The sequence below is a fragment of the Pteropus alecto genome, unplaced genomic scaffold (genome assembly GCF_000325575.1).
Source record: "Pteropus alecto unplaced genomic scaffold, ASM32557v1 scaffold61, whole genome shotgun sequence".
NCBI classification, from domain to species: Eukaryota; Metazoa; Chordata; class Mammalia; order Chiroptera; family Pteropodidae; genus Pteropus; species Pteropus alecto.
Window position 1 is genome coordinate 11643108 of NW_006434835.1, and position 13216 is coordinate 11656323.

Below are 13216 nucleotides of genomic sequence, written 5' to 3' on the forward strand. Positions count from 1 at the left end.
GGTGATGAGAATTTCCCAAATCTAAGTAATGAGCTGGAGCTTGGAATTCAAGAAGTCAACAGAACACCCAATTATATCAATCCAAAAAGGCCTTCAGAAGACACATTGTAGTAAAATTATCAAAAATTAAAGACAAAGACAGAATTCTCAGGGCAGCCAGGGAAAAGAAGACGGTATCCTATAAAGGAAAACCCAATTAGATTATCATTGGATTTCTTAGCACAAATCTTATGAACCAAAAAGGTGTGGAATCTAACATTCATACTATTAAGTCAAAGATACTACCAGCCTAGAATAATGTATCCAGCCAAGCTCTCCTTTAGATATGAAGGAGAAATTAAGACCTTTCCAGACATATAAAATTGAGGGACTTCTCCACGACGAGGCCTGCACTACAGGAAATACAGAAAGGGGTCAGCTCACCTAAAACAAAATGACAAAAAAAAAAAAACAAACCCAAAAATAGGAGTAAAGTGACTATCAGGCAAATGAACGTTCAGCATACATAGGGACAAATTGAGACAACAATGACTTAAAACCTCCATCAGCCAAGTATGTACCATGTCGAAACAGGACAAGGGGAAGACTTCCGTCCTGGGCAGGTCCAAAGCCACTCGCAGAGGCTGGTTGAGTCACCGAGGGGACACCAAGAGTGATGGGAACACCCTAGGTGCTCTACTTACGGTCCCTGAGGGGTGCGTCCTCTGCGGGGCCTTGGGTGGAGAACTTCCTGCCCGGGCCAAAGAGCCCCTCGTCGGGGTCCACCTCCTCATCGAAGATGGTGAGCCGGGGTGAGGGTCTGGGCTCCACGGCCACTTCAGGGCGTTTCTTAGGCTTCTTGGAGCTGGACAATCAGACAACACTCAAGGTTAGGATGTCTCAGGACAGCCCCGCTGGCTGGCGCAGGTGGCCTTGTCAGACCCACACAGGTGCTGGGCGGGCTTGAGCTTGTGTCCAGAAGGAACTTTCCAAGGACCTTACATTGGAGGTAGAGACCCTGCTAGCAGATCGGCCAAGCCCTGTGCCTGGAGAACCACCCCTGTGAGGGAGGGGCGGGTGGGCAACTGGACTACACGCCGACTGCCAGACCCCCATCCCTGAGGGGCCATTCCGGCCTCAGGCCTGCCTGCATGGTCACAGGTCAGAGAACGCGCTCTCCTTCCAGAGGCTGTGGGGGCCGCCAACCTCAGCGCTCCCAGAGCTCAGACTCAGAGTCACTCCGTGCCACTTGGAAACGGGGTGGATGCCGTAAACCTCAGGGCCTGGCCCCAGGGAAGAGCAGAAAGCAGCCTGGTAACCGCTCCGTTTCCCCATACACATTCCCGGTCCCTTGAGTGGTGTAACCGCCATTGATCTAGAAAAAGCTTCAGTCCCATTGAGCAGACCCCGCCTCCTTCAGCCCCTCGACTACTCAGAGTGCCACTGATGGTCACCCCTCAGGTGGCCCGGGCCCTGCCCGGGGCCGTGGGAGCGCTTTACGCCCCGGTGCAGGGGGTGGTCACGCAGCGCGCACGTAAGCATTTGTGGGGCCGAGCGCTGCAGAGCTGCACCTGTCACTGTCAGACACACCACCAGGAAATGAACAAACAAACTTGCTTTTCGTTCAACAATGGGATCCAATCCCTGTGGCTGATGCCTAAAGCAGCCATTCGAAGGTTCCCACAAATGAGAGTAAGATTTTTACTGGAAACGGGATTTCTGGCCTGCCTACCTGCCTGGCAGACAGCTCCCCCAGACTAAGGTCATCCTGTGAGCTCACGCTGGTGACACTATGTGGCGAAACTGCATCGAGAGGCTGGTTCTGCCCCCGAACAACGGGACAGATTAACCGGCAGCAGATAAAAATAGCAGCAGGGCCGCCCTGGGTGTGGGAGGGCAGGGTGCTCGGAGGTGACCGTTCCCACGGTCTGGATTTAGACGCCTGGCAGGATCAGGCGCCCGGCTGAGGTGGGGAGAAGCTACCTGCTGGAAAGCCACAGGAGGGAGCCGGTCGGGCAGACTGAAGAAGCGGCGATTCAGAGGAGCTGGGAGTCTGCTCGAGGCCACACAGCAGGCAGGGCGACACCGCAGCTGGAACCGAGGGCCGTCATGGTCCTGCTCCTGCCGCTCAAAGCATCCCACGAGCGGAACGAGATACAGGACGGGGGGAGCGGGGATGACAGGCTCCATCCTGCGGTGTTTCGGGAGGCAGTGGTGCAGTGTGATGGCAGTGATGGAGAGCAGAGACTCAGCGGCAGGGGCTGGGCCAGGAAGCCCCGTACCTCCGTCCCTGGTTTTCCTCCATTCCTGGCACAAACCAGACAGGCTCACATCACAGGCCACCAGGGACATGCCTCTGCTTTGGCGTCAGCTTCAGGCCCTGCCTATGACGCTGGGCAAGGTGAAAGCAGCCTGGACTCCATCCTAACAGCAAGTGCTTTCCAGAAACTCCAGCCGTGCCTCCTCACGCACCTTGAGTTGGGGGGCTGCTCTCACTGGGACGTTTCTCTCTTGTTCCACTGGTCAGGTAGTCAGTTCAGTTCTAATGACTCCTGGGAAACAGGTACCAAAGACAGGCCATGACCCTCGGGGCAGGCTAGCTGGAGGCGGCCCCAGCCGGGACCTATGGAGTCAGAAGCCCAGGGGCAGGTCCGGGAAGCTGTGTCTGAGTCCCTGTGGAATCGATGATCAGTCAGATTTGGGAATCACTCGGTCAGCCTGGCGCCTGCAGGCTCTGCCCCACTGCTGTCCCTCCGTGACCCTCTGCAGCCACCCTACGCTTGGCCCGGCTCCCAACCAGGTAATCAGGACTATTTTGCGAACCGGGAGGGCAGGGCTGGGCCTTGCCACTCTGCGGCCACTGCCTGCCGGTCCACAGGCCAGAAACCCAGCATGTCCTGAAACAGCTCCTGGGGAAAGCAAACTCACATTGTACCCAGCAAAAGGGTCCTCTGCAGCACGGGGTGGCGGGGGGAGAGGCTTCCCACGGACCAGAATCAGAGGGAGCACGAAGAACAAAGGACAGCGAGAGAAAACCAATGCACTTCATCATTCCTGGAGAAGCCAAGCAGAGCGTCCAAAGATTTCCCTTTTTACACCTATTTCTGGATCTGAGAGCGCAAATCAGTCCTCATTTTCCTACTACAGGAGTTTTCCTCTCAAACTGGATGAGGATTCTTGTTTTCCTCCCTGGAGATGTTTTTGATCTTTTGTTGTCTTGAACTGAAATGAAGTTAAACTACAGCACATAGGGCTACACAGTCAGGCACCCCATGCCACCCTGGGCATCTCCCGTCTCCCCGACTCTCCCTGACCCTCTCCAGGGAACACAGAACGAGCAGGAAATATGGACCTTTGACAGCTGAAAGCCCCTGGGGTCCTGTCCTGATCTGTCCCCACACTTCGGTCTCTGGGACTCAGGAGTGTGCCTGGTCCAGAGCAGATGCTCAATAAACACCGAATGAAAAAAAAAAAGGACGGATAGATGAATGGATGGCAGGAGGAAGGAAGAGGGGGAAGGACAGACAGATGAACAGATAGATGCACAGACAAGGTGACGACGGTACATCGCTTATCCAGACTTCTTCCGCCCACTCCCCCAGGGCGGAGGGAAAAGGAATGAAGAAAGAAGGCTCCCAGCGTCAGCTGGAGACGCGGGACCATGTATAGGACGCCCTCTGCTCGCTCGTGCCTCCTCCAAACTTGCTGTCACCGCGGCTGGTCTTTGCCCCTCCCGTCAGCCGTTCTGTGAGCAGCTCATCCATTCACTCAGAGTGCCTTCCACGACCCAGCACCTGCCACGTGCAAGACCCCGTGTGAGTGAGGAGGGCGCAGAGATGAGTAAGACTTGCCACCGTCCCCAGAAACTCATAGCCGCCAGCTGTCACAAACACGGAAATCGATCATTACCATACAGGACGTTAATTCCAGGACAGAGGAGGGCTTCCTAGAGGAGGTGATGGCAGAGGCGGGCAGTGACCTGGGTGGGCTCAGGGTAGAAGAATGACTCAGGCAGAGGAACTGAGAGACCCTCATCCTAGGAGGGTCTGTGGGGGCGTGGCCTGGGCGTGACCAGAAACCCATCCCCGAAGAAGCTTTGCTCATGGCCCATGGAGAAATGCCGGGGGCCTGGACTCAGGGAGCAGCCCTGTGTGAGGGGGAGACGAGATCCGGGGGAACACGAGAAGGCAAACGAGCCTATAAATTCAGACTGCTGAAGTGATCAGTGGGCGGAAGGGGCATGTCTAGGATGACGCCGGTTTTCTGACCGCAGGGGTGTGAGGTGAGTCGCTCAGTCTCCAAGCTCCATTTCTTCCCCTCACTCAGGTCGTGTGAACATGGATGCAGGTCGCACACATGGGCTATGGTCCTGTGTCCCGGCTGCCCCTCTCCACTTCCTCCCCATCGGCGTCCGCCCAGCTCTGCACTCCCAAGAAACGTCCACTCCAGGCCACGGCACAGGGCCCTGGGCGCTGGCTCCCCTCCTCTGGGCAGAGTGTGGGAAGCCCGGCCTTACAAGAAGGCGTGTTTGGACAGGAACCAGCCGGTCCCTCGGCAAGCTGAGAGTCCTCGGGGATTAGGGGCCTGGAAGGCTCCCTGCAAGCTGGGGGAAGGGGTGGGAGGCAGTGGGCGTAGTGGGCGGGCAGGGGTCGACAACGCAGAGAGGCCTTCCCAGCAGAGCGCACGAAGTCCACAAAGAACCCTTCACCGTACGGCAGAGCCAAGGCCCCCCACAGAAGCTTTGGGGGACCCCGCTTGGGGCAGGTATCTCGGGGGAAAGCTCAACAGAATAACCACTCCGTACACGAAAAAGTTCCTCATTGCCCGTGATAGCAAAAACCTACAGAAAACAGAATGTCCCCAAGCAGGGGCCTGGCAATGCCACTTACAGCACAATGACCCAATGGACTAGCACAGAGTAAGAATGTAGAAATCTATATTAACCTCACGAGATGCAGTATACAAGCTTAAAAGAAAAGGCCAATTAGGGAAGGGCACATGGACCACGATCCCATTTTGGTAACATAACACAAATATCCCAAAGAGTGTATCTTCACGGGGGAAAGCAACTGTGTGTTTTCAATTTTCACATACTAATTGTATATGATTCAAGTTATAATTAAAAATGTATCTGGAGTAGTATTTCCAGGAGAAGGCAGGGCTATTAGGGTGGAACTTCGTCGTTCTCAGAACCGTGAAGTCTCGAAAATAGAAAGTTAAATACGAAAACCAGGCGCGACGGGGAAAGCGACCGCGAGGGGACACTAAGCGAAAGAACAGGGTGTGAAGGGCACATCCGCGAACGCCCGCAGCTCTGCGGCTCGCGCTGCGGCGAGGACGCACAAAACCCCGCACGTAGAAGAGCGTGGGGTCGGACTGGGCCGGGTGGGGGCTTTTTCTATCTTTAAGCGCTTTCTAATGGTGTAGTAACTCGTCTTTTCGCTAATCAAAACCAGGTTTCAAAGACAAAGAAAAGCCGGGCCGGTCCCTGCTCCCGGCTTTGTGCTGGCAGCTCCCACCCTTCCAGGAGCCCTGCAGCGGAGCCACAGCGCCCCCCGGTGGCCGCGGCAGGGAGGACCGACGCCAGAGCCAGACCCGAGAGGGCGCCTGGGGGTGGAGGGCGGGCGCGGCTGAGAAGAGGGCAGGGCCGCAGCGTCTGCAGAGGAACTGAGAGCGCGGGATGGAGAAACACATGGGCAAAGCCCAAGTCATCTGCAAAGAACAGAACGTCCCCCACCACAGGACAGAGCGGGAGGCACTGTGCAAGAAAGTCAACAGCACACCTGAGTGTCCCAGGAAGGGCCAGGGGAGATCTGACTTCGAGGTACGACTGCCACACACAAGGCTCTGGCCGAGTCTCCACTCCACTCTGTCCTCGATTTACCCATCTGTAGAAGGGAGAGAATCCTAAGGCCCTGCCCACCTCTCGAGCTGCTGAGAGACTGGAATTGAGGGACAATGCGGGCAGGTGGCATCAAGTCCTGACTTTGCCGTTCATGTTTGGATGAGCTGCTTGACTCCACACTTCAGCATCCTCAGACACAAAATGAGCGTGTGCCAGTACCAGCTCCCTAGGGCACCATTTCCGAAACCAGACACAAGGGGACCTGAAAGCAATTTGGTGCCTCGTGACTTTAAAAAAAAAAAATGACATAGAATAAAAAATATTTTATTCATGTAAATTCTAATCAGTTCCCAGCAGTTAATAATCTCTTTAAAGACATTAGTTGCTATTACCCCTGATGAAGTGACAGCACAGACTGTGGTCACACTGGTGACTGAAATGTGAATGAAAACCTGGCAGAAGGTCTCAAGCCTCTGGGATTGCTTCGGGGCTAAGCTTTCCTACGATTCAGGAGTGAGGCCCCTGGAGCGCAGAGCCAGGGCTGGCGCTGCGGGCAGGTGGTCCCGGGATGGCTGACGCATCCCCCGACGATGTGCTGCTGGAGCAAGCATGGAAGTCAGGGCGGCCCTTGCCAACCCCAAAGGGCATTTTCCTACCCAAAAAAGGAGCCTCTTTGCTAAGCATGTCCTTCAGCCAGAGGCTGGCACAAACCTCCGAGGTCCATCTCAGCTTGGCACTACGTGTGGTAACTCAGAACAACAGAGAGTGTGAACTCAAACAAAGCTTCGTGCTCACCAAGACAATGTCCAAGAAGGGACTGCAGGCCACACGAGGCTGATAAGGAGTGGCTGTGACAAATCCCACCTGGTGTAACCGGCCCTCCTCACTGCTGCTCACACAGGGCCGCTGACCCTGCTCTGGGTCAGGGCTGGCTGTGCAACGGCGGCGGGGGCCTGACCCCTGGGCGTCAGGTGCTGCGGGGCATCCGGCTCCCTGAGCATCTGGGCACCTTTCCCGAGAGTGAATCCTTGTCCCCTCTCGGCTGGTCTCGCGGCCACCCTGCAGCCCGGACGGCCACGCTCTGCCCCGTGTGCCCACGCTGCACCTCCGCCAGGACAGGGGGCCCAAGGACAAGCAGCAGAGCTTTCACAACCCTCTTCTCCATGTTTCGGCCGCACTGCCCCTGCCTGACCTCCCATCAGCCTTCATTCCTCTCTGGAACGGGCCTCCCGCATCTGTGGACTAAGCTTCGGCCGATTTCGTCGTGGCAGAAGAGACTGTCCCCCTGGGTCTCTGGAGGTGGTGGGGCAGAAAGATGGGGCCGTGCAAAAGGCTAAGCGCTCACATTTGTTAACTCACTCAAGCTTCACAAGAGCCCCAAGAGACAGGCGCTGTCATTACCCCTGTTTTGTTACAGAATACTGAAGGAACAACGTGCCGGGGACACATGGCTGGTAAATGGCAGAGCTAGGATTCAAACCCAGGCAGCCTGGCCCCCCAGGCAAGGATTTGACACGTAGTTCGAATCCCAGTACCGTTATTTATGAGCTGTCTGCTCTCAGGTAAGGTACTTGCCTCTGTTTCTTTAACCTGTAAAATGGGATAAGAACAGCTGCTTTCAGGGCGTCGACGAAACACGGCGTACGCACTGCCAAGTGCCACGCAGCTTGATGCCGGTGCTCGAAAAACAGCAGTGAGGGCTGCGGGGTGGCTGAGCCTGTCTGCTTCCCCCCTATCTCCTGGTCGGAGGTCCCGATCCGCCTGTGCCCCTCGAGGGGGCCTTGGGAGCAAATGTCTAGCTCTACAGCCTCATCTAACCTGCAGCCCGCTCCCCAGCACGAAGTGGGCCATGCGGGCTCAGGAGCAGCACCCTGAAGGCCAGGAAAGGAGAAGGAAGGAGAAGGCGGCAGAAGGGACCACCGAGACCACAGCCGGCTTGCCTCTTCTCCTCCAGCCAGTGTACACGCGTGCGCACATGGGCCTGTGCCTGCTCGTGTGGGCATCTGCGTGTGTACACGGGTGTGTACATACTCCACTGGCCAGGGGACCCTGGACTCACTGTACCTCCCTGCATCGAACACTCCTGGCACCTCATGGGTCACCAGTACCCGCCACCTGTGTCATTTAAGGGAACCTTACAACCACCTGTGGGGAGGCAGGGCCAAGCAAACCCTCCTGCTTTACAGACAGTGAAACACGGCCCAGGGAGCCCTAGTCATAGGCCACCGGTGTCAGGCTGCCAGTGATGAGCTGGATGAAATACGCAGGCCCTTGGGCTGGCTAGCTGGGTTCAGGCAGCCTGGGCTGCTGAGGAGCCGGGGGGTGGCTCGCCAGGCCTCAGTGCAGAGCTGAGGGGCCATCCTGTGACCAGGGTGGGGCAGGTGATAGCTGAGCTCAGCCCCAATGACACAGGCAACGTGGAGGGTGAGCAGAAAGCCAGTCCCCGAGCACATCAGGCCATACGAGGTGATGGCCCAGGGAAGAGAGGGCTTTTCTCAGACTCCCACGGGGCAGGAACCGTCCCCAGAGAGCCTGGAATCAGCCGGAAGGGGGCCCTCCCAGAACAGGGGACCTACCGCATGATGCCCAGAGGGTCCAGGGCCTCCCCCTCCTCCTCTTCTGAAGACTTGCTTGCATCCTCGCCCTTCTGGCCTGGGGTAGGCGGCCTCTCTGCTCGTTCCTGCTGCTGGAAGAAGTCAAAAGCCTCCTCATCGTCTCCTGCCTGGCGGTCTGTGTCCAGGACAGAAACGTCTCTGCTGGAGAGGTCTCCAGCCCCTGGGGATCTGGTGCCTGTGGAGGGAGAAGGGGACATCTGACATCCACTGCCAGGGCACGAGGGGCCTCGCCACACCCAGGCTGCTGGGCCAGGACCCGAAGGCTTCCAGGGCAGTGGGTCTGGGTGGATGGGGGCAGCCAGGGCTCCAAGTGCCTGTGCAGCCCCCCGAGAGTTAGTGGGCACCGGCGAAGCCTGGAGTGGAGTGGTTACATGTGGGAGCCTCCGAGCACCAGAGGCAGCGGCTGCTGAGCCTGGGGCCTGCCGTGGCCTAGCTCTGGGCCGGCGGGACCTCGGGGACTTGGGACAGACCCTCAGGTACCTAAGAATTCCAGCAGCTCTGGGCTGCCAGCCAATTCAGCATCCTTGGAGATGCAGCGCAGAATCTCATTGAACGCGGTTCTCCTTTCACGGATGTCAGACTCCCCGACGAACAGGACCTTCCTGGGGAGCGGGGGAAGGCTGGCTGTTGGATAACGACTGCTCAATTTCTGGTAAAACTCCTCAATCTCGCTGTACTTTTTGGAGACCTGGAATGAGAGAAGCATGTAGTCAGGAGTGAAAAGAGAGAGCTCCTCTCACCTCAAACAGAGGTCCCAAGCGGGGACAGAGTCCTCCCCCGGGACAGACGTGTGCATGGGGTACGCCTCCCAGCTCCCTGCCTCAGGCTCCATTCTGTGACTCTCTGAGGCAAAGCGAGGCTCAGTTACTCAAGTCTTCGTGGGCCAAAGGAAAGATGCAAGCATGGTGCATTCCAGGCACTGTCACAGGCCCAGGCAGAGACTTTTGATATAGGGACACCAGCCCACAGGTGACCATGGCCACTGCTTCCATTCTAAGCCTTCAGTGCATTAGCGAGATGACCTCACAGTCTGGCCGGCTGTCAGGTCATCTTCCTGTGATGGACAGCAGAAGGCACCTTTTCTTGGTGTGGCTCTCTGGGTCATCATCCTGCAAATGAGCAGTGGCCTTCCGGCGAGGCCAATCCTTACAGAGATCAGGTGGCGAAGGGCCAGATACTGCAAAGTTAGTTTCTCTGCTCCTGGCCAGGACCCGCCTGCATACCAGGACTTCGGAGAAGCAGGCCAGGGCTCCTGCTGGCTGCTAGACGGTGGTCCTGGCCATCTGGGTCACCTGGGGCCAGCACTCAGCTTCCCACAGAGTCCGGGGTCTGCGGCAGCCCCCTCCCAGCCTCTCTCCAGAACTCCTATGGCAGCTAAGGGCTCGCTTGCTCATTGGTCAAGCTCTTGCTGCGTGTTTCCTCTGCATGGAGTCACTCAGCATGTCTCTGCCCCAAGAGGCTTCTGGTCTCACGTGGGCGAGCAGCCATAGCGCAGAGTTGGCGCCATCACTGTGGTGTGTACAACCCAACCTGGGCCTGAGAAGTGGAGCCGCTCGCTCTGCTCACACACCCACCAACAGCCCAGCGTCCTCCCTTGGCCTGTGCTCTCCCGGCCTGCTGGGCCTGTCCTCCAACTTCTCTGCGGGAGCGTCGAGCCTGGACGCATGAGCATTGTCACTTGGACTCCGGGGCCAGCCCTCACCCGCAGCATGTGCCAGTGGGCTGCGGGGCATCTGGATGCATCGCACACAGAGGACCCGGCAATCCCGTTGCACAGCGGTGTTGGAGCACACAGCCCCAAGCCACCAGCAGTATCGCCTGAACCCCCACCCTCATCCCCACCCCACGGGGAAGCATCTGAGACAGGGAACTGCAGCCTGCCCGTGTCCGCACAAAAGCCTGGTTCCACAGCGTCCCTGAGAACAGCCCTCACAGAAAGGGAAGGGGACCCTTTCACAGAGTGACGCAGGCTTCCACCCTGGGGGCTCCTTAAAACTCAGTGCGGGAAGCCCCATCCAGCAGAGCCGACAGGGTGGGGGCCGAGCGCCCTCTGCTGGCCGGACTACTCCACGCGGGCCGGGCCCACGCACCCACCAGGTCCTCGGTTCTGGAACCGGAGGAGGCTGAGGGAGAGGCACCGAGAGCTGAGGGTGAGCACTCCTGTGTACCGGTGCCCCGGTGTGCACCGGGCAGAAAGTACCACGACCCCACGCTCCTCTGGCACCGGTGTGTGCCTGCACTGCCAGCAGACGGCGCATGTCACTGCTGAACAGAAAGCAAATACAGTGCCTCCTCCTACGGGCTGGTTCAGTGTGTGGTTAGCAATTAAATCCATTTTTACATTAAAGCATGTATGTCCTTTTAAGGAGTAGGATGCAAAAGGCTCATTTTTTTTAATTTTTATTTTTTAGCTAAATCATAAAACTTCAAAGAGATTCCTAGATCCCGTGGGAAGCAAAAGTGGTCTCCTTTACCCTCACCCACGCACACATATGCACACCCCAGAGGGCACGGGTGTCACTGGTCAGGAAAAAGTGGCATTGGTGTGATGCGGGGAGGTGGTACACCTTGAAAAACATCACACCCTTTAGCTGCTTCCCATGATGGACTGACTGTCCCTTAATGAAAGGTTTGTACCATAAATTTTTCCCTTTTAGAATCTGGTGTCTTTTCTAATAGGTCACGAGAGCAAGGCGATGCATTTTCCCTTTCTTTCCTGGCTGCCAGGAAGGAGATCAGAAACCCCTGCGTGCAAACCCGCAGCCGGCTGCTCCCGTCTGCACCGCAGACTCTGGCGCATTGTACCTTTATCTACCACCCTGTGGCCTGTCTCTACTGCTCACAGCTCCAGACCCTCTTAGAAGAAGCCAAAGGTAAATACTCAACGAATGAGTCCGTGACTTTGCCCCTTCCTGAAGTTCACTCCTCCCTCAGCATCTGTGACTCTGCGACACTCTCTTTTCTTCCCTCAGAATCCCGGAGGCTCCGCCTCCTCCTTGACCGCCCCTGGGCCGTGGTGTCCCCAGGGTGTCCTCCTTGGCCTTTCCCGCCACACTCCAGGTCTATCTTCTGGCAACTTCCTCCACTCCCAGACGGCCAGCATGGCCTCCACGCTGATGCCTCCCGAACACGCCGGCCTTGTCCTGTACCCCGTCCACACGGATCCAGCAGGCGGACACTTCACACCTGGCACTTCCCCTGGGACCTCCACCAGTGCCCTTTATTTCAGTCGGTGGAAGCGACTAGTCAGCGAATTACACGCGTGTCACCTTGGAGCTATGTTCACCCCTTTTCCTCTCTTCCATACCAACTGCTGCTGGCCGCTCCCAGCCCTCACCCGGGGCGTTGCTGTATTAGCTTCATAACTGGGGTCACTGCCCGCTGCCCTGTTCCTTCCGATCCAGCTCCACCCTCCCGCCAGACCAGCCAGTGAAAGGCAAACAGGACCATGTCACTCCCCTACTTAAAACTCTTCCTCCGCTGCAAACGAGCCAGGTTCCCTCCACGCCCTCCATGCCCTGGATTCTGCCTGTCTCACCCTCATCATCTCTCACTTCCTCCAGGACGATACTCAGCGGCTCACAGGTCCCCATACAACACCTCGTTTCGAGCCTCCGAGCCTTTCCTTAGCTGTGCCTTCTGCCTGGGACACTCTTCTCCCATTTGCTGCCGCTTGGGTCCACCTGCTCTTTGGAACATAGCTCAGCCCTCGCCTCTTCTGAGAAGTTTCCAGAACCCTTCCCGTCCGGCTAACTGTCTCTTCTCTATACTTCCACAGCCCCCCAAGTGCTCTTGTCACCGCCTGTATCTGTCCCCTTACAAGTTTCTCTCCCCACAGACTGTAAGCTCCTGATTCACTCATGTCCCTATTGTTCCGCAACCTCTGGCACTTCCGGGCCCTGAGTGAGTGCTGGAGAAGTGCCCGCTCTCTGCTGTACCCTGCTGGCAGGTAGTCTGCCCAGCAGGACCCCTGGACCTCGGGCACCCTTGGGAGCATCCTGGCAGAGCCCCCAGCTCACCAGGAACTGGACGACATCCTCGGGTCTGTGCTTGGCCAACTTGAACACAGCCAGCCGGGTTACCACCAGGATTTGGTACTCCACGTGGCCAGACATCATCTTGCCCCGCACTTCCTGGTGCTGGGGCACGGTCAGGTCGAGGCCCGTGTGGGCATTCTGAACTTGCCTGTCAAAGGGAAAGAAGGCAAAGGAAGCTCAGGTTTAAGCCAGCAGGCTTCTCGAGAGAAACGCAGGCAGGAACTTAGGTGGCCCAGCGGGCCTGCGTGCGAGGCCGCGTCACTGGCTGTACCCAGTGGTTCACTGCTCCAGGCCACTGGCCCTGCCACACACCAGCCCCTCATGAAGCCTGGCTTCCCAGCCTGGGCCCTGTGTTTGGGTCGCTCAGGGACCCGAACAGCTGAGATAGAGAAAAGTGGGGCTCGTGGAAGATCATGGACGGCTAAGTGTCTTAATCTCAGCACTACAGCTCCTGCAGGATTTGTGGAGGTGGCATCCTGGGGGACTCTAGTCACTCCAGGGAAAGTGCCTAGCTCTGTGCACATAACGCGGGAATGAAACCTGCCTAGGACTCTGGAGAGCCACATCTCTCCAGCTAACCAGCGGGCGGCAGAGCTGGCACACAACCTGCCCAGCACGGGGGGTGAGGGTGTGGGGGGTGGGGGCAGGGGTGTAGATGGAAAGGGCATTGGATGCTGGGCCCTCATTAGTTCTGGGGACCCTGCAAGGTACTGTCCAAGGCTTTGAGGGGATACTCAGCA

At 57.4% G+C, this 13216-nt stretch overlaps 1 protein-coding gene across 1 annotated transcript in view; it reads right to left on the reverse strand.

Annotated features, from left to right (window-relative positions):
• The window catches only part of HS1BP3 (HCLS1 binding protein 3), a 20031-nt gene extending 7307 nt beyond the window's left edge, over positions 1 to 12724 (reverse strand). Inside the window, exons 1-4 of the mRNA XM_025045762.1 lie at positions 12459 to 12724; positions 8920 to 9127; positions 8401 to 8614; positions 684 to 844 (exon numbers count right to left, since the gene is read on the reverse strand). Of these exons, the coding sequence (XP_024901530.1) occupies positions 684 to 844; positions 8401 to 8614; positions 8920 to 9127; positions 12459 to 12557 (682 nt within the window). The 5' untranslated portion in view covers positions 12558 to 12724. The remainder of the gene's footprint in view (positions 1 to 683; positions 845 to 8400; positions 8615 to 8919; positions 9128 to 12458) is intronic.
• Between the last annotated feature and the right edge of the window lie 492 nt (positions 12725 to 13216).